Raw genomic sequence first — 20,817 nt, forward strand, 5'->3', positions numbered from 1 at the left:
GTTTTCAGCCCCAGGGTGGGATGCGCAGGGAAGAAAAATGTTTTTTAAATCAAAGGTGCAGGAAGAAAGAAAACCTCTGGGCTCGTCCGGGATTTGAACCCGGGACCTCTCGCACCCGAAGCGAGAATCATACCCCTAGACCAACGAGCCACTGCCGGTAAATAGCCCACCGCGTCTCCCTTCAGTGTCTTCCCGACTTCCGCGCCCCGGACCAGCCCCCAGCGACCCTCCTCTCGCTGCCCGGGCCTGTCCACCCCCAGCTGGAGTCAGAGCCCTCCCCGCCCGGCCCTTTGCGGATCGGGGAGCAGCGGATCCGATCGCCCAGGCTCAGCGCTGGGCCTCGGCCCGCTGACTGCACCGCCGGGAGGCCGCCTTCCGGAGCCGGCGCGGCGCGCTGCGGGGCCCCGGGCGCGGGGTCGCCAGGGCCGGGGGGTGGTGTGGGTGCGGACGCCCCGGTGCCCTCGGCGGGTCCCTCAGCCACTGCTCGATCCTCACGGCGCCCTGGGGACAGTCGGGCCGAGTCGCTAAGCGCGTCCCGGGGCTGCGGGCGGGCAGCGGCGGCGCGCAGAGCGGCGTCCCCAGGGCTGGGACGGTGGTGACGGGGCGGGGCCCGCGGTGCTGCAGGGGAGCGGACCCCGCCCGGCACCCCACCCCGCTAGGGCACAAGTGTCGGGGTCCCGGGCCCGGGCAGGGTGGGGGTCCCCTGTGGGGTAGAGGGCGGCGTCCTGGGGCGGAGCTACGGTCAGGGTCCCTGGGTAGGGGGTCGGGGGTCCCTGGAGCGGGGCTGGGTCTGTCGGGGTCCTCCGGTAGGGCAGGGGTCAGGGTCCCCGGGGGAGGGGGGCTGGGGTCGAGGTGTACCTCCACCTCGCACCTTCCTGCTGGCCCCGGCTCCCCTGCTGTCCCTCTCCTCGTCCCTTCGACTCCCGATGCCAATGGGCACTCGGGGTGCCACTCAGTGACAGAAGGTCAGGCCCGGGGCCCATCCCGGGACAAGGGAAACAGCTCAGGGAGGAAAGAAGCGAGGGTCCCCGTCCTGCGGCAGCTGAGCACCCCCAACCCCGGCTCGGGCTTCATTCCCTGGCTCTCAGGGCCGCGACAGGGCAGGGCGGGCCTTTCCCACCTCTGCGGGGCCACCCTCAAGCGCGTTGCTAGTGCTCCAGGCCTGCTCTCTCTCCCTTAAGTCTTTTGTAATGACTTCAGGCTGTTCCATCAAGAAAACACTGCATACTTTTCTTAATTATTCTACTGCATGATAAATAAAAGGTGTTCAGCATTGCATCATTATAAATATTGTTAGGCTGGCCTACTTGTGTATATACTTTCTCCATCTTCTAGATCATCCCTTAGGACAGACCCCCAGAGCGCAAGGTCAAAGTGGTGACCACTTTTACGCTTGGACCCACTTCTATGGCTCTTGGCACAATTGCACGGCAACAGCTTAGCTTGACTGTTCAGCAAATGCGGTGGAAACTGGTGTGGGGAAAGAGGACCAGTGGTTCTTGGAGAACTTTGCAGCCCATCATTTAATCTTTTATTTAAGGGAAAATCTTAAATGTAAGGGATTTGGTGGTTTTAAACCTTTATACAATGGTGGTAATGTAAAAGGTACAATTGAAGGTAACGGTTTGAATTTGTGTCAGAGGATGTGAGGGAGAAGATGAAATTAGAAAAAGAGCATGCCCACTAGGAGATGATTCCAGAATGTGGGATGATGTCACGGTTCATACCTTGGGACTATGAAACTATACATGGCTTTTTAAAGCCCTTACAGTGGGAGATTGGTCACTACTTTATAATTAATGTTTTTTACTGCTCAATTTAGATGTAAGTCTTGCAGACTTGGCTCTGACTTGAAACGGCCAATTTGGGGAAGTGAGAATACAATTTAATCACATGGGTCCACTTGGCACAGGGTGCTGGCCTCACGAGGGTGTGCTGACCGGGCAGTCTTTGCTGCCTGTGGAGTTATGCCCTGACGAGCAGGCTGAAGCAGTTTTCCTAGCTGGCAGATTGGCTTCACCCACTACAAACCTTGTCCTGATCCAAATAGATACTTAGTTTTGATGGAAAATGTGTGCCTTTTTCCAGACTCCTGTCCAATATTGTACACCAGCTTCAGTTACTTTTTACTAAAAACATTTCTCTGTGGTTTTCCTCAGTGATTCTTTTTCTGAGATTTATCTCATGCCTCCTTCTGAATTCCACAATCCCTGAATCACCAGGAATGAATTTTTGGAGTTGCTTAGCCCTTCCACTTTTCATTCAAAAGCTTTCACTTGTTTAAGTTTTGAGAGTGCATGAGGTCAGAAAGTCGAGAGGAATCTTAAGGCCTAGATTCTGAAGAGAACTGCTTTCTGCTAGAATGCCTTCATTTCCACCAGGGAATCTTATTACCCCTCTGTTTTATACAGACTTGGTTTTGCTCTGGGTATTAATGAGTGAATTAGGAGGACAAAAGTGTATAGTTTTCATGATCAAACTTGTGGTTGCTTAGGATAGTATGTTACAAAAAAATACACCAATTACATATAGGAAGATCCTAATTTTGTACCAACCAAGAATTGAAACAAAACATACATACATGCATTTAAAAACTAGAAGAAAACCCATAAAATATTAATACGAGTTATTTCTAGATAGTAGAATTATGAATAATCTTTACTTAAAATCTTTTCTTTTCCTCCACAAAGTTTAAAAAACATATATGTAACATTTAAATTTAAATAACTGAGTTTTCCCAAACAAAAAAATTAGAAAAGTGGCACTGTGCAACATTTTGTGAATATCTTTAATGTCTGTCTTAATAGAAAACATCCAAATTCTCCTATCTGCTTCTGTAGTCAGTCTGTTGCAATATCAGTCTCCTGTAGCTTCTTGAAACGTCCACTGTACATTCACGAGAGGGTAAACGTGAATAAAGGCAGACAACATCTTATTATTACAAAAATAGCTTTGATCTCATGGCCCAGACCATATTTTGAGAACTACTATCTTAGAGAAACTCAAACACAGGTATAAAGATGTCCTTTGCAATATTGTTGGTTCTAACGAGAAAGTAGAGTCTCTGTGTCCATCATCTCTAGGGGACTACACGATCCCCGGGGGCTGCTCATTACAGCTTGGTCACCACTACATTGCCAGTGACTCAGCACATATGGGCACATGGTGGGTGCTCAATAAATGTTTGCCTCCACAAACTCTCTAAAGATGTATTACTTTTATAATAAAAAAAATAAACCTTTAAATCATACACACACAATACCCTCCAGGTATTCCTAAAACTAAGTTTCCTTGTGCTTAGTGGAGTGAAAAGAGACACAGAATTACAGGCAATGAGAAGCAGGTGCTTTTGCATTTTTCCATCCCAGCTGCTGCAGAGGTCTGCAATTGGCTGTCACTGTCCCTCCTAAGGAGCCACGTGCAGCCATGATGGGGACATGCCTGGCACCTCCAGCACACAGGGGGTCCTTAGACAGTCCAACAGTAGTGACTGGCGTTGGAAGTCCTATTATATTCTTGGGCGGAAATGCGTATCTGCCTCTTGGTGGTACCCATATTTTGAGTCCCAACCATATAATCATTCTAGAATCTTGTCTCTGAATGCTGGTTAAAATGCAATTCAGTCCATCATTCTTTAAAACAGAAGCAGTTGATAAGTGTAATAACTGACATTACGGGTTTGCCTAAGTTCAAGCAGTTTTCTCAAAGGTTTATGTAAAACTACATCTTGAAGGGCCAAAGTCATTGCTTACAGGGTACCCAGCCCATTTCAGCCTCTTCCTTCTGCCTTTGGTTTCCCTTCCTGGCATCTCCCTGGCTGTGCCAGGACCAGGGCATTGCAGCTCCTGCAGAGGAGCCCACACCTTTCCAGGCTTAGGAGAGGAGTAAGAAGGCTTGGGGCTCCTGTTTCTGAGGTGGGTGGTTTTACCCTCATGGCTCCCTTTCTGTTGTGAGGCAATTGACATAGTCATTACCTTCTCCCCTCTATGGAGTCTCAAAGAACCACAGTTTCCTGCCTCATCTGACCACAATGGGGCCTTTGCAGAATTCCCATAGCTCACCTGGGATTTGAGTGCAGAATTGCAATAACGGTCCTTTCAGCATTTATACCCACTCCAGTCAGGACACCCCTGGGCTGAATGGGAGCATGAGCCACCCCAGGCAAGACAGGGAGCCAGAAGAGTGTGTCATGTGCCCTCCTAGACTTTCGTGCACTTTGCTCCTCTTTTTCAGCTCCACCGGAAAAGGTTTCAAGAACCAGCTCAACCCAAGGTATGATGACAAAGTAGCTTAAAATGCTGCCTCTCTTGGGATATGCGCTGTGACGGGCAAGGAAGACTGAAGCCGGTGGATCAGTCATCAGTATGACATTCCAGCTTCTGGTCGCTAACCGGGGAGGTGCGGGACACTAAGAAATGTTGAAACTAATCCTATTCCAGCTCGGAAATCAGTTCAGTCAGTCATTACTTAACAAACATTTCTTGAGCACCTAGAGTCCTCACGGCACTGTGCGCATCAATGCAGCTCAGACCCTGGTGCACCCTCCCGGGACTCCGTTAGATCTGGACACAGAAGGACAAGATGAATTGTTGCATAAAATAATGGGACTGATTTTCTCTGGTGGCTGATGAAAATGAACTCTGTCTTATTTGAGGAGCACTTGCATTTTATTCAGTTTCCATAAGCCACCTGTTCAGACATTACACAGAAGCATCTGTTCATACTGTTGTTACGATGCATAGAAAACAAAGTCAACTAGAACTCGCTGGGGGACAAACAACATTTAAATCTTTAGCAAACAATGGGATGGTAGTTTGGGGTTCCAGGGACTGCCCTGTTGGAGACATCTGTTTTCGCTGGTTTGTTTTCTTGCCTACTCCAGTACTCTCTTTTCCTTACAGCATCCTGATTTCCTGGGCGGCACCCCGCTGCTCCCTCCGCAGCCCTGCAAGACCGAATAGGGCTGCCTTACCTGGCCCCTCGCTCCAAGGCGTGCACACGGCCTGGACCCAGCCCGTCTGATCTCTGCATCTCCTTGGCCATCGTGATTGGTTCAGGTGTGGACCCACAGCCCACACGGGCGATAGGAAACCCCTGGAGGACTTTTTCCTACAGTTGGCAGGGAAGAGTCAACACTTCCCGCTGGTCTGCAGGCAGGGAGAGCCCCCTTGAGAACGTGGCTGACACGGAGAAGAGCAGGCTTATAACAGAGGTTTCTGTCACTGCTTGAGTGATGGTGATCAGGTCTGTCCATGGACTTTTAATTTTTGTTATTCAGCATACAGAGAAGGAGGGAGGCAGAGAGAGAAAGAGATTCATAGGCCCAGCCTTCTGCTCTTCATTAGCGGTTTCAGTGGGCTCCTTTCATTGGCCGCTGAAGGTCCCGTTCATTCAACGGCACTGAACGCTTACAACCCCCAGATCAGAAGAAGGTGATCAACGGGTTGCCTCTCAACTCACTTATTCCCTTATTTGACATAGATTTATGGTCACATATGGAAACCAGTACGGCAAACTGGGCTTTGCCAGAGGGTGGCCTCTGTGAGGGAGCGGAGGTCCGAGTCCCTGGCTTCCCGTGGTCACCCCATCACCGAGTCCCTGGCTTCCCGTGGTCACCCCGTCACCGAGTCCCTGGCTTCCCGTGGTCACCCCGTCACCGAGTCCCTGGCTTCCCGTGGTCACCCCGTCACCGAGTCCCTGGCTTCCCGTGGTCACCCCGTCACCGGGTCCCTGGCTTCCCGTGGTCACCCCGTCACCGGGTCCCTGGCTTCCTGTGGTCACCCCATCACCGAGTCCCTGGCTTCCCGTGGTCACCCGGTCACCGGGTCCCTGGCTTCCTGTGGTCACCCCATCACCGAGTCCCTGGCTTCCCGTGGTCACCCGGTCACCGGGTCCCTGATTTCTCGTGGTCACCGATCACCAGGTTCCACGCACAGGTGGCGCAGCACCATGGCCCCTTTTAAATATTGACACAACCCTTCAAAGCATCCACGTTGTTTTTCTTGCTCCTTCTCTGGAAAAAAGAAGAGAAGGGAACAGTTTAAAATAAAAGGTAGACCACGAGGGTGGTGGAAGAACAATACTGACTATTCATTCTCTTCAGCCTTGTAGCTGAGAAGAGTCCGTTTTCTTTCAAGCCTGTCAAGGAGGCTCCAATGAAGCAAAGTCTTCCTGGCCTGGTGATGACTCGGTGCTGCCTAAGACACAAACCGGTTTCTCTGATCTCCAGTTTTGAAATCCCGGTGTCGACTACGCAGGTGGGACACCTCCTGTTCCCACCGGGAAGGAGAGCGAGAAGCAGCCGGGCTGCGGCCCCAGCTTTTCCAGAGCAGTTCCCGCACTTCATGAATCCCCGTCACGAACAACCCCTGGAAATGGGGCCGCTCTACTTTTGCGAAATAGATCAAACAATGTGACTAATAGGGAGCCTGGGAGATAGGAAGATATTTTTGATCCCATCATGGATGCTGCTTCAGCGACACATTCGTGTTGGTCTCATCTACTGCTCTAAGGTACAGACAGTCCAGAAGAAAAGCAGAGCTTTATTTCCACATCTGTCAACCGCACTTTCTGTTCAATCCTCTGTCAGACAAAGGAAAGTGGTAGATTTCCCCGTCTCATCCCACAGGCTCACAACCCTGCACCCATTCACTACATTCTTGCCTGGGGGGTGGGGTGTGTGTATAAACAACCCAAAGGCATGTATACATAAACCATGTATTGCTTAAGGGGCTTCCATCTCTGTTGATACTTGAAAGATAGATGGTAGATAGACATGACATAGACCTCAGAGTAACTGACACACACAAATCTCCCAAATTCTGCTAACAACAACTCTTATTATAGCTTGGGGTTCAATTAGGTTACATGTTTTAGACGATGCACTGCATTCAAAATAGTTTTGAAAAAATACGTATCTCAGATATGAACACTGTCCTGGAGTTAGGAAAACTGTAAATGCAATGAGAAAATTGAGGTACCAGTGGTGACATAAGGCCTTGTTGTTAGGGAGACTATTTTCTAAGTCAGGGTAGGGTGTGGCCTCCAGGCCTCCGGAAAACAGCCACTCCACCCACCAGATCAGCAGAGGAGATAGGGAGATACTCGCATCTGAAAAAGAACCACCCAGAGGGTTAAACATCTACTTGGATTAACATCTTTCAGCAGGAGCCAGGGAAGCGGGGAGAGGCTGTAAGTCAAAGGACGGGGAGTCAAGGCCCTTTTCCTTGCAAGTCCTCCTGTGCCCTCCAAACAGAACATTAAGGCGAGAGCTACTGTAGAGAAAATGGGAGTTCCGCGGCCAGGATCCTCCCCTGACCCTGGTCTGCTCGCCCACTGCGCACGTGCAATGCTGGCAGGCGGAGGCTGGCACAGTGTAGGCAGCGGGCTCTCACTGACTCTACAGGAAGAGCTCTGCCCAGGTCTGCAGCGATGCAAAGCAGAGCAGAGGCCAGATTCGAGCTCTTCACTGGCCACCATGAGAGTAAAACTGGGTATAAACAGTTTTACCCCCTGAGAACTTTCCATTGCTATTTTTCGGTCTCACCAAATCCAGAGTGAACTTGCCCAGGGCTGAAACCCTCAGGTGAGATGGCTACCCAGTGGGGAGAGACTGAAGATGAACCCCCTCCTCCTTGGTCAGGAAGGACAGGCAGAGCTTCCATTCAAGAGCTGCTTCCCAGCAAACCTGGGAGGGGTGTTTCCCTAAGGCAGCCTGCACATCAGGACGCTCAGAGCACCGCCCAGGGAATACCTGATGCACGCTCAAGGGGCGCCTCCTGGAAGTGCCAACTCTACCATCTCAGGATAAATCGGAAGGCAGCAGGGTTCCCATGTCCCATCCGTGCAGAGCCGGAAACCTCCTTGCATTCAGTCTCAGCCTGGGCCTTGCTCCCAGCCTCCCCCTCCTCCCTGGCCCCGGGAGGTGAGCTGAGCCAGCCGCCTGGTGTGTCACCCACTAGAAAACTGCAGGGCAGAAAGAGCAGCTATTGCTGGAAGAGATATATATTTTTTAATGTTTCAATAATTACCTCTTCTAGCCTATTGTTTTAAATTGGTTGGCCAGGTCACCAACTGACAGGCTGTCTCAGGTTCTTGATACAATTTAAGGTCTTCTGTAACTTACAGGACTTACATTTTCAGCAATACTATTTTCTTTCATTTCTAGACACCTGAAATGAGTTTTTACTTACATTTGAGAACTGTAAAAGCTTTAGAACAGTAAAAAGGCTATCCCTTTACACAAACGAAATCTGAGAAGCTCAATCAGAATCCAGTTTCAACATCAGCTGCAGGATGGGGGTGTGGGTCATGTCCAGGCCCCACAGGTTGACCAGTGTCCCTGGGCAGTTGTCACCACAGTAAATTGTTTTAAATAAGTTTTTTGTTTTTAAACTAAGTCCTTCAAGTGACACAATCTCAAACTGGTAAAAGTCTGCTGCCCTCTGATCCAGTCTACAGGGGACACTGGGTGTGCAGGCATGGGAATAATGCATCCTGTGTATTCAGGCTGGCTCCAGACCCCCCACATCTGCTTCTGCAATGGCTTCATCTGCTGCTACTATTATTGCTGTTACTTCCAAAGAGACGTCTCCAGACGCTTCGTCACTAGGCACTAGGAGCATTTCTTTACATTTTAGTGTCCTGGACGGGGGCACTGTCCTGTGAACAGAGGGAAGAATGAATCAGGAGGAGAGTGGGGAAATCAACTCAGTGTATATCCTTGGGGAGCCTAGACCCAGCAACAACAGTGATGCCAGCAGGAATAGTGATAATTCTGTTCTGGGCATAGCATTTTACAAGCCTCAACTCATTATTCTTCACAATAGCAATATGAGTTAGGGATTTCTATTCGCTCTGTTTTGTAGGTGGGGCAATGAAGGCACAGAGAGGCAGCGTGACTGGTCCTCAGTCACACAGCTACTAAGTGTCAAGTCAAGATTTAAACTCAGGGACAGAGCTGAGCCCCCAGCTCCAAGGTGGCACTGTCTTCTTTGAGCCTGGCTTCCCCTGTCCCCCTGCCCTAGCTCCTTACCCACTAGCACACTCCCTCTCAATTTCTTCCTGGTGCACTGCTCAGGCATCGCTGGTGGCATGAAAATGGAGAAAGAATAGAAAGAATTCCAAATAAAAGGCTGGTGCTTGAGCTAAAAGGGCAGGAAAATAGCTATGGATCCAGTGTTTATTCAAAGTAGCACTTCCAGCTCCTTGTGCTAGGAGCTCCCCAGGCCCAGTCCCCATCAGTTCTCTGTGGGAAACACAGACATTTACAAACGGATTCGTGGTGCCCAGCGGCATGTGACGCGGGCCACCCTAGTGGATCACACTGGGTGTGAGGAGGTGTGCAAGCCGCCAGGGGCTTTCATCACGGGGGCAGTCAGGGAGGGCTGGGGCCGGGACGGCTGAGAGCTGTCTCTGGGGGTGCAAGTGTTTCTGGTGCAAGAGATGGCGGGAGTGGGTAAGGGTGTGTGTTGTGACCGGGAAGGGGCGGGTGGTGTCGCCTGGCTAGGCCCAGCTTCGGGGAGGCGCAGAGGTCATGGACGCTGTGTCCAGCATGCCAAGTAGAGTGAACTTGCTTCTCCAGGACCAGGGGGTTTTGGATGGGAAGGTAGCCACTGAAGAGGGCATGTTCAGGAAGGTGAATTTGGTGCTAATGCACAGGGTGAAGAGACCCGAGATGTGACCAGCCTTTGGTGGCTGGGGGGGCATCGAAACCATTGGTAAGAGCGAGATCAGGAGGGAAGACAGAGGAGGGCTGTGCGGGTGGGCGGGGGCAGAGTGGTGAGAGGGAACCCAGCGCGTTTGTCAGCAGAAGACATGGGCTGGCGAGGAGCCAGCCGTGCTGACCAGTAACCCAGTGGGAAATTCTTAATCTGACCCCTCAGTTAAAACTCACACACGCTCCTCAAATGTCCTGCAAAAATGTTCAGAAAGTGGTAGGGGGGTGGCCCAGAGCACAGGTGACACGGGGGCCGTCTTGTCAAGGACGAGGGGCCTCTCCTCGGGTTTCTGGGAAGAGGGGCCGCGACGCTTTGGGAGTAGAGGTGGGCGGCAAACTGCTCTTCCTCAAACAGGAGGCGAGTGTGTGCAGAGCCGGGGAGGCCGAGGGCGTGAGTGTGAGGAGTGTGGGTGGGGACAAGATGATGGACGGTGAGCGGGTGTCCAGGCAGCCATGATGGGGGTGGTCAGCAGGGCTGGCAAGAGTTGGTAATAGATCCAGGCAGCAGGGTTCTGTGAATTCCGCCAATGACACAGTTTTGGCAAAGAAGGCGGGTGTGGGTGTGACAGTTTGGGGGTTAATACAGAGCATCCCCAGGGAGAGGGGGCATAGGGGGTAGGACAGCACTTAGGTGGCGGGCGGTGGGCAAGGTCCCCGAGGTCCTGGGGGGCAGGGATTTGAGTGAAGGGTGGTTCGGAGGCTAAGGGAGGGGTTGGGGTAGGAGTGCAGGCGAGTATGACCCAGAGAATCCACAGAGGGCAAAGGCCAGGAACCGGGTGTCCGGGACGCGCCCTGTTGGCCCAGAGGGAGGAGATGGAGGGCCGGGCAGACGCAGAGCTGCAAAGGTGGCGGCCCAAGGGACGGCATCCCGGAGAGGCGCCTCGGGTCAGATGCCGCGGGATCAAGGCTCGGAAGAGCCAAGGAACAAGACAGTCAAGAAGTCGGCCCTTCCTACGAGGCGACGCCATCTGGCGTGGGACGTCCAAGCACCTGGGCCACCCCACCAGCTGAGCTGTCCCTGGAGCCTCCGCGGTCCTGGGCACGCGGTGAGCGTGGGGAACACCCGCTCCATCTACTGCCGGGGTCAGAGATCCATGTTGTTCAGGGCCCTCTCTCCCGGGCTGCTTTTCCTGTAGACAGAGCCCCGCATGCTGTGATTTGACGGCCAACCTGTCCCTTGACCGAAATCCCCAGGGCGGCTCATTCTTTAAGCAGGAAATGTTAAAACACGTGCGGAAGGCAACATAGTAGGAAGTTAGCCCTGTACTGCTTTCACACGTGGGAGGCCTTTGGCCGACTGATGGAACCCCCCGCCCTCTCTTAAAGGACGAATCCCTCACCCTTTGCACTTGGCACAGCGCTGCTGTCCCCAGGCAGAACGCATCTATTCCGCTGCCCTGCTCTCCTTGTACCCTCTTGTCATTTGTTTGTTTGGCTGACTTGTCTGTTATCTGTTTATCCCTCTGTCCTTCCCAGCCCCAAGCCCCTGGCAGCCCCTGGGGTGCCAGGATGACTGGTGCTTGGTGAGAAGGAAGATGCAGCCTGGACGAGACGGGGGTGGGTCCCGGGGCTGCAAGCTGGTCAGCGCTGCCTCTGGTGGGTCCCAGAGAGCTGGCCCAGATGGGGGGAGCTGGAAGCCCTTGGCGCAGCGGCCAGCGTGCTTCCTAGGTGCTCTCCGTGGAGAAGGCCTTCTCGCCCCTGCTGGGGGCATTCGGGTTCCAACCTTACCAGGTTTGAGAGGGCCAAGAGGGTGGGAGGCACGGCCGCCCTGCAGATCTAGTACATTCTGCGCATGTGAGAGGCACGGTGTGTGGCACTTTATTCTGTGACTGGAGCTCAAGTCTCACCTTGAGCTCCGTGACCTTGGATGACTCCCATCCCCTCTCAGAGCCTCAGTTTCTTCCTCTCTAAATCCAGGGGCTCGGGCTGAGGGTGTTCAGGTTTTGCATCTTGGTGATGGATCCTAAGAGGGAGACGTGTGGAAAGGGTGCAGGTAGAGCAGCTCTTTGCCCCACTGGGCTTCCCATTCTGGTGAAGAGCCTCCGGAGGGTGGGTGCGAGGCGTCTCTCACGCCCACACTGGGGCAGGGACGTGGAAGTGGTAAGGCTCGGGAGATTTCCCCTAAGCCTGCCCCAAACCTCCTGGACTTCCTGCAGGACGCCTTCTACCTGAGACCCTCCTGAAGCCTTCCAACCAAGGTGACCTCTTAACCCTTCAGCATCAGGACCAGAACTTGCTGCCAGGGAGAAGGGAAGTTGGGCAAGGCAGGCGCCTCCAAGCCTGGAGAGAGGAGCAGGGAACCACTGGCAAGTGACTACATGGGCTCAGGGGCTACAGCCTCAGAGGGGCAAGGACGCCGGACGTGTGCTTGCCTTCTGGGTACCTGGCCGTGATCTCTGCGCTCACAGGATCAGATTGCTCATTTGGGGTGGAGGGTGCTGAGGACACCGGAAGCATCTTTGCCTAACAACCCACCCAGAGGGGTCTTAGGCATCCCTCACGAGTCTTTGGGACTCACACTTTCTCCCCTCCAACTAGTTTGAGTAGGAATGATGTGAGGGTCCCCGGTGGGCCGCCCCCACCCTAAACACATTGACCCCTCTTATATCTGGTTGGATCATTAGAGATTATTTCTTTTGGAACAAGCCATTTTCTCTTTTCTTTTAAAATACATTCATTCACTTAATAAATACATTTTTAAGGACCTGCAATGTTCCATGTCCTGTAGCAGGTGTTGAGGATGCAGTGAGGATAAAAAAGAGTAGAGAGAGAGAGAGAGACGATAAGGAAATAAACAGAGAATTTCAAATACTGATGAATACAGTGATGATAAAGGAGAATGGTGGGAGTGGGTAACTGAGGGGTGGGGTGGCCTCCTTTCAGATGAGTGGGCAAGACAGGCCTAAGTGAGGAGGGTGCTCTTGAGCTGAGACCTGAAGGATGGCTAGGAAGTGGCCACAGGACGACTCGGAGGAGGGGACTAGGACACAGCTCTGAGCAGGGAAGGGCCTGGTCTATTTGAAGAACAAAAGAGCCATGGGTGCGGATGGGGTGCAGTGAGGGCGAGATTCAGGGAGAACTGGGCCGGGCACCCGTGCAGGGCCTCACAGAGGTGTGGATGTTATTTTGGGTGCATTGGGAAGCCCTGGAAAAAGAGGGTGGGGAGGAGCAGTGGGCTGTGTTCCCACGAAAGGTATGGCTCATCCTAGCCCCTGTGCCTCTGAATGTCACCTTGTTAGGAAATGGGATCTTTGCCAATGCAATTAAGGGTCTCAAGGTGAGATTCTTCTGGATTTAGGGTGGATCCTACATCTGATGACAGGTGGTCTCACAAAAGAAAAGAGGGGAAGTTGGGGACACGCAGACCCAGGGGTAGACCACGTGACGAGAGAGGCAGAGATTAGAGGGACGTGCCTACAAGCCTGGGATGGATGCTGGCAGAGGCCAGAAGGGATTCCAGAGGTCGCTGGCAGCCGCCAGAAGTCAGGGGGCGGCACCTTGATTTTGGAGTTCTGACCTCCAGAGCTATGAGAAAATACATTTCTACTGTTTGAAGCCACCAAGTTTGTGGTAGTTACAGCAGTCCTGGGGAACTAACACAGGAGGGGAGTCATTTTAGCAATGAGTAAACTATCTAAATGCACACAGTGTGCACACACACGTGCACACAGACGCACGCGTGCACACAACGAAAATGCTGGTTGCTGTACAGAAACGAACTAGAAAGGCAGAAAAAGTGGAAGCCGGAGGAACTGGTGGTGGCCTGGGGGAGTGAGTGAGTGGATCTGCTAAAGAAAACACGAGGGGCCACTGGAGGGAGACTGTCTGCGGGTCCGGGGCTGGGTGGGCGGGGGATGTCCAGCTTTTCTCATGCAAATTCCAAGCCTAGGCAGGCTGGCTCCGCTCCTGCGGGCAGGGGGGTACAGTTCCGGCTTCCTGGGGTGGGAGGGGACGGGCAAGGGCCAGTGAGTGCCCAGAGGGGAGGAGGGCTGGCCTGGGCGTGCATGTTGTAAAGAGAAGTCGTCTTAAAGGCCCAACTCGGACCCGTGCAGCTCCCCCACCCCTGCTCTCCTCCTCTTGTGCTACAGGCCTCGGAGGAGGAGACGCTGCCCGCTGCCATATTCTGCCTTCGACAAGCCCCAGGACTGCAGGTCTCCCGGGCCAGACTGAGTTTTTATGGAGGCTGCACCCCCTTTTTATCTCTGAACCCCGCAGCAGTGAGCTGAGCCCAGGCCCCTGCTTCGGCTGGCTTTCAGGAGGTGTTGGTGGACCTCAGTCCCTGGGCTGTGCCCAGCCTGGGTCACTGCATTAGCACCCGTGAGCTCACCAGGCCTCCAGGCAGTGGGAAGCCACAGAGGGCATGGGACAGGCTTCCCTTTCTTGTCCTCTGTCCCCACCATCCGTGACAGCCTGACTCAGCCCAGGGCCTTTGCCCAGAGCTGATCTGCGATGGGACCGTAAGGGACAGGGTGTGTGACAAGGGCGCATGCTGACGCGGCCCTGCCCTCCTCTGGTGGGCAAGCCTGGCCACCTACCTCTGCCCTGGGGACCTCGCTGCTGGTCTCCAGCTGGGTGTGGCTCCCGTGGCTGCAGCCTGGCTCCGGAAGGGTTCCGTGCTCTTGCTTTTCCTCGCCGTCCCCCTGCTTAGGGGTGTGGTCATCCCCCACTCCTCCAGGGGTGCTCTGGGAGGCCTCCCCCTCGGGCCCCTCTGCGTCCCAGCTCCTGTGTGTGGGCTCAGCCTCTTCACACCCTGCTCTCCCTGCCTCCTTCTCCGCAGGCCTGTCTGCCAGCTCCCCAGAGGGCTTCTCCTCCGTGGGGCTCCCACACCCGTTCTCTGCCTCTGGGCTGGCGGCCTGGGGCTCCGTGGCCTCCTCCTCCCCCCATCTCTCAGCCTTCCTGCACTCGAGGCCTTCCTCCGTGGCCCTGTCCTTCTCCTCCTGCTTCTCTGTCCTGCTGGGCGTCCTCAGAGGAGTCTTCTCCAGGGACCGCAGGTTCCCCACTACTTCCTCCCCGACGGTCCCCTCACTGGGTGCAGGGGGTCCTGGGGCCTTGTTCTTGGGTGGGAACACCTCATCCCCATTCTCTTCCTGGGCACCATTCTCCTGGGATGACTCTGAGGCTCTGAAATCTCCGGACTCCCCACAGTCCGACTGAGACCTTCGGAATCGCCTGGAGGGAGGGCGCCTCTTTATCGAGCCCCTTGTGCGCACCTGGAAGAAAGCGTTAAGGAAAATTATCCACAACCCGTAAAGAAGGCCACGGGGGTTACTGCACATTCCTTCAACGTCAGTCTAAAGCCCCGCCTCACAAGCCGGCCCGGACCACCGGATGACCTGGGAGAACGCATCATCGTTTGTTATTCATCCAGCTTAGACGTGGTGGGACTGTAAAGTTACATGATAACCTGAGGATTTTTGTCTCATGAAGACACAAATGCTTTCTGCCCAGGAAAAAAGATAACCTATGATTTTACTGCCCTGTAAAACATTAGTCACTTTGATGTTGAACTTAAGTTTTGTTCTAACTTAAAAAAAAAATCACCTATAAATAACCAGTTCCTCAAACGTTTGTTGAATGACCTTTAACATCTTAGAAGTTTCCTCAAAAACTGACGAGTTGAATAAAACCTATCTTTATTTTGTGCAAGAGTTATGTTTTAACATTTTGAACATTATACTTTGACAAGGGTGAACTTGATGGAGAAGAAGGTTAGCGGTCTGCTGACGGGCTAGCCCTGGTCCGGACCTCGTGGGTGCAGAGCTGGACAGCTGTGACCAGCTTTGGCCTTTCCGCAGCTTGGCCCTCCCTGACCCCAACAGCTCGCTGACCCTGGGAAGGCTGAGCAGCCAGGCTCCCTTCCTTCCTAGAAGCCAGGCCCACCATTATCCAAGGTCACGCTTAGGAGCACCCAGCAGAGTGGCCTGAAACTCATTTCCTCTCTGGGAAGCATGTGAATCTTAGCATCAGGCCTCACCTCAGCCCCCCGGACTTTGTCAGAATGGAAGCATTTATATCAGATGCTCTGCTTTGTCACTCAAGTGAGTGATGTGTCCTTTAAAAATGTATATGGAAATGAAATCTTAAATCTTACTTTTGTAATTTTTATTTTCCTGAGACTTACATTTTGCTATTTGTCAATCCCAGGTCCACGTCAGAGGTTTACAATGAACATGTGGCTTTATAAGGCTTCCCTCCCCGGGGGAGGCTGGCACTGCGGGCTCTCGGGGCCCAGCCCTCATGGCCAGTGGGGCTCGGAAATGATTTCCCCTGCCTCCTTGCTGCCGTCAGAAGGCTCAAGTTCCCAGTGTCACGACCAGGTGGCAGTGTTCCCTCCCTGCCACACCCTACAGCGACAAGGCTCTGCCCTGGGTCCCTCTCTGCCATCAGGGGTCTCTCCATCATGCTGGGCTGAGCACCCCCACACTCCCCAGCCAGCAGGCTCCAGCCCCCTCACCCATCTCCTCCTCACCCAGTGCATCTCCTTGGGCCGCACCTGCTTCTACACAGCTGGCCTTTTATTCCCGGATGGAAGCACTCCCCATCCGTAATCCTAAAGTCACCTCCATTTGCCACTCCTGGGCACCAGACCCCTGAAATCTTGCCCCTGCCTGGCTCTGGCCCAGTTCACTGGGAACCTGCATGGACCGTGTCTCTGGTTCTCACTGGCTCCTAGCAGGGCCCGGGATCCGAGGAGAGATAAGCCCACACTAGGGTCAGGGCAGCACTGCAGCAACAGCCCCGCTGTGCGTCTTCTTGGCAGGGAGCAGCCCGGAGTCTCCCTAACCGGGGCAAGCTGTGGTAGGGATGAGCGGAGCGCACACTGGAACTTAGGAGACTCCCCTCAGGCCAAAACGGGCCTCTGGAGTTCCAGTGACCCCTGCCCTCACGCCGAGTCCCTGATCCGGCCTTCAGTTTTCATTTTCAGCCTTTGATGATTCTCTGTGCAGCTCAGACCAGCCCTAAACTTCCACCTCTTTTTCCACAAGGAGAGAGCGCTCCATCCCCCAAGCCTGCCTTTCGGGTGAGTGGCCCAGACGTAGGGGAGGACATGAGATGGAGGCCCGGCAGAGGGCAACAGACCTTGTATCAGGGGTCACCTTGCAAAAGAAGAAATTTCCCCTCTGTTAAAAGCCAGCCCTGCCTACCGCTCGCATGTGCCCTCCCTGCCCCAGGACATCAGGGTAAAACCATCCAGGACCTTCTGTGCACGTTTCCCAGACACACCCGACGCTACCTTATTGTAACAGGGCAGGTGGCTGCCTTCGGGAGGCTGGTCAAAGCTGACTGGCACCTCCTCGGGCTCACTGGCCCGAGACCGCACACCGGGGCTGCTGGGCGTAGAAGGCGGACTCTGGAACGGGGACCCCCCGGCCTTGAGTCCAGGGCTCTTGGGCGAGGCCCCAGGCAGCAGGGCTGTCGGATCAAAGGCTAAATTGGCCTGTTGAGAAAAAATGAGACATTTTAAACGGGGAAGGGAGTGGAGGAAAGTTGCTGCAGCAGCCTGTTGCCTGGCCTTGGAAGTGGCTTTTCCCACCACTTCCCACTGATCACCCATTGTCACATCACGTCCGCTCCTGGGTCTCTGCCTACGCAGCCCGGCTCCTGCTACCAGGCTTGCCCCTGGTTGCATTCCAGGAGGCCCAGAAAGTGCTGATTGGACCCAGCAAACATGCCCTGAAGAGTCTCAATGAGCAGACTAAGAGAACAAAATAGCCTCCAGCCCCTTAGGCACCTGGCTCTCTGAGTCAGGCCCTGTTAGAAGCTTTTGCGTCAGTTTTTCCCTCTGCAGCAAATCTACATGTTCAGTTCTGTTCTCGTTGCACATGGGGAGGGTAGCTAAGGAATCTGCCCTGGGACCCAAGCTGGGCCTGTTTGTCCCTCAAGCCTTCTCAGTAGATGACCAGACGGGGACACAGCAGGCTGCGAGGAGCCAGCCGAGCAGATGCCACCTGCGCCCACTCGGGGTATAGCAGTGCAGGTGACACCAGGGTAAAGGGAATCCCAGGGGCAGGCAGAGGGGAGAGGCCAGTCATGTTTGCTCGGGGAGGAGGAGGGCGGTCCCAGGCCCAGCAGTTGCCAGGGAGGCGGTGGTGGTGGTGGGAAGGTGTCAATGGCGAGGGTGGGAAGCCAATGGTGAGCGCCCAGGTGCTCTTAAGTGCCATGGGGGCACTCTTGCTGCTCCGCCGCCCTCTGTATTCCCACGCTGCTGCCGCCACGGCATGTCCCCCAGACCAGAACAGACAATGCAGAGCCTCATAGGCGAGGGACTGGGCTTGAGGGGTGGACGGTGCTGCGGAAAGGCCGTGGGCTCTGCGCCCTGACACACTTGAGTCCACATACTGGATCTTTCAGTTAAAAGCTGTGTGACCTTCAGTGAGCCCAAGAGCCTTTCTGAGTCTTGGATTCTTTATTTGTCCAGACTATTTAGCCTGGCCTCCAGAGGCTTTTATGACCTGGTCCCTGTTTCGTTGTCCTGCCACCACCTAACGCAGAGCCCCCACTCACACCCTCTACGCCTAGGCTCCCGTCCTGGGCACCTAGGGGCACTCGAGGACCTGCAGACTACAGAGTGTTAGGCATGTTTAGGAAGGCATTAGTATTTCTGTTGTGGTTTTAAGAAAGAACTTACAGACAAGACTGAGTCAGGGTAAAAATTAAAAATCTAAAAGTTGAATAGCAACACTGTGAGCCCAGGAGATGGGTTTGGACCACAGAGGCCGTGGAGCTGATGTGCTGGGATGGCTCAGAGGGCCGCGCAGCAGAGGGCACTTGAACTGGGCATTAAAGGCGGGCGCCCTCTCTCTTGGCTTCAAGCTGGGAACTTGGTCTGAATATGAGGGATCTCGCTAGGCCCAGGAAACTCGAACTTTGGGTTATGGGCCACTGTATAGAAGAGAAAGCACAACTCATGAGTCACCTAATGGAACAGTTAGAGGGAAAATCCAGCTGGGGAAGCATGGCCTCGTTCTCTCCCCCACATATTCCCCACAAAGTGGGCTCTTATAGGGTTCGACCACACTGCTGGGCTGTCACTGACATTCTTGATGAGATGGGACGATCCGAGATCAAACCCGAGTTTCCCAGCGAGGCTCACTAGTGATGGGAAGGGGGCTGAGACATGGCTGTAGGTGCAGGGCATTGGGGGACTGTCTCTGCCACTTGGCTGAGGGCTGTTGGGGGCTGTAGGGAGGCACAGGTAGAGGGCCCGGGCCTCTGAGGAGGGATGTCTGAGGTCTGGGGCTCCTTATGATCCCAGAGCAGCCTCTGAGAGTGACAGGCAGCCCCACTCCCCCCCTGCAGCTGGGGTACAATCAGGGCTCCCCAGTATGAGCTTCATGGGGGACTCTGCCCACCCTCTGCAGGGCAGGCTCATGGCCAGAACCCAGAGATGCCTGATTTCAGAAACTGGGCTGGGGTGCAAACTCCTGGGCTCCCCCGGAGCTGCCAACTGCCGAGGCTGTGCCTGCCTGTCTTGACACGCCACTACGAACGGCTCCGGAGCAGAGGTGGTGAGCCGGCTTCTTTGGTCGGGTCCAGGGGGGAAGGCCCAGCACAGGAGAGCCTCGCTGCTCCCTGGCTGGGGGGACACTGGGGAGCCTCTCTGCCCCCTGGCTGGGGGGACATGGGGGAGCCTCTCTGCCCCCTGGCTGGAGGGACACGGGGGGCCTCTCTGCCCCCTGGCTGGGGGGACATGGGGGGCCTCTCTGCCCCCTGCTGGGGGGACATGGGGGGCTCTCTGCCCCCTGGCTGGGGGGACACGGGGGGCCTCTCTGCCCCCTGGCTGGGACGGCTGGAGCATCTCCTGCAGGCCCCACCCAGCCAGGTCCTGCCTCCCCTTCTCTGTGCTGCAGCTCTTGCTGCTCCACACCAGCAGCACCTTCCTCTCTCCTCTCTGGCCGCTGATCCCTAAGGACTGACTCAGGGTCTAGGGCTTTCAAAAGCGTTCACTAATCCCTCCTGCCCCCTCACTCTCTCCTTGTGCTAAAATTCTAGAGCAGTCAGTCTCACCTGGGGTGGTGGGGGTTGATTTTGCCTTCAGGGGACACTTGGCAATGTCTGGAGATATTTTTCACTGCCACTGCCGCTGGCATCTCTTGGGTAGGACCGGGATGCTGCTACACATGGCACAATGTGCGAGGCAGCCCCCGGAATAAAGTCGTGCAGCCTGCGTGATGCCAAGGTCGGTGCTGGTCTGGGGCAGCAGAGTGGGGTCACTACCCGTGGCTCAGATCTCTATCTATCCTCCTAGACGTCTTTATGGTATCAAGTGTGAAAGTCTTTCTCCCCAACAGGACGGTGAGCTAAGTGGAGAATCTCATGCTTCACTCACGCTCCCAGGAAGTCCAGCCCATCATGTGCACAGTGGTGGGCATGCTGGGTGCACAGGTGACTGGCAAAGAGGTAGGGCAGAATGCTTCCAAATGATGACTTTGGCCACATCAGTGCAAAGTCTAGCAGCTGAGTTTCATCCCTGAGTAAGGCTGGAAAGGTTTGTGGTCACACTCAGGCCCTGGGGGAGAGGACTGGGCTATTCCTGGAGCATTTTTTGTGCTGTAATGTCCTTTTCCCAAAAGACTCTTGAGGCATCCCCATGCCCGCCAGCCACCACAGGGCGCTAACTGCCCGACCTTGTGCTTCACTTGGTCCTAATTCCAGCCCTTTGCCCCCAGGCAGAGTTCCTCCTCCTTCAGGACAGTCTGGTCACTAGCTGGTTGGCAGAGGCCAGCTGTTCAGGTGAGAGACCCAAAGCCCCGCAAATGTTGGCTGAGAGGCGGGCGGGATCACGGGGAGCAGAGTAGCCCCTGCACTTACCTGCAGCTTCTCAATCAGGGGCGAGCTCTTCACCTTGATTTTAGGGGGGTGGCTCGCGTTGGGCAGGGATTTCTAGAGAAATGGACCAAAACAACCAGGTGAGCGAGGTTAAAGGGAGGTGGGTTCTGGAGCCCAGGAGTGGCGGCTTCCCCCCAACCCCACCCTCCCCCGGGCCTCAGTAGCCCACTTAGCTCAGCGGAGCCTGGGGGAGGCTGGCTCGGGCTCCCCCACCTCCACACCAGCAGGACCGCCTGATCTGGGAGCCAGGGAAGGTAGGACAGACATAA

General features: G+C 54.6%; 1 protein-coding gene and 1 non-coding gene across 5 annotated transcripts in view; both read right to left on the bottom strand.

The window, feature by feature from the left end:
• Positions 1–78: 78 nt before the first annotated feature.
• TRNAP-CGG (transfer RNA proline (anticodon CGG)) lies at positions 79–150 on the bottom strand. Its single transcript has one exon. It is a non-coding gene; the product is annotated as a tRNA-Pro (tRNA).
• A 6,374-nt stretch (positions 151–6,524) lies between these two features.
• RCSD1 (RCSD domain containing 1) overlaps positions 6,525–20,817 on the bottom strand; it is a 60,587-nt gene continuing 46,294 nt past the window's right edge. The window contains exons 4-7 of one of the 4 annotated variants that reach the window (XM_036897893.2): positions 20,531–20,602; positions 16,953–17,156; positions 14,254–14,928; positions 6,525–8,661 (exon numbers count right to left, since the gene is read on the bottom strand). In XM_036897893.2, coding sequence (XP_036753788.2) covers positions 8,629–8,661; positions 14,254–14,928; positions 16,953–17,156; positions 20,531–20,602 — 984 coding nt within the window. In that variant the 3' untranslated portion in view covers positions 6,525–8,628. Of the gene's footprint in view, positions 8,662–9,896; positions 10,849–11,327; positions 11,682–13,588; positions 13,655–14,253; positions 14,929–16,952; positions 17,157–20,530; positions 20,603–20,817 lie in introns of those variants that run through there. The other 3 variants (XM_036897618.2, XM_036897968.2, XM_036897797.2) reach the window with 3 other exon arrangements.

This window comes from Manis pentadactyla, chromosome 19, assembly GCF_030020395.1.
Source record: "Manis pentadactyla isolate mManPen7 chromosome 19, mManPen7.hap1, whole genome shotgun sequence".
Lineage (NCBI taxonomy): Eukaryota > Metazoa > Chordata > Mammalia > Pholidota > Manidae > Manis > Manis pentadactyla.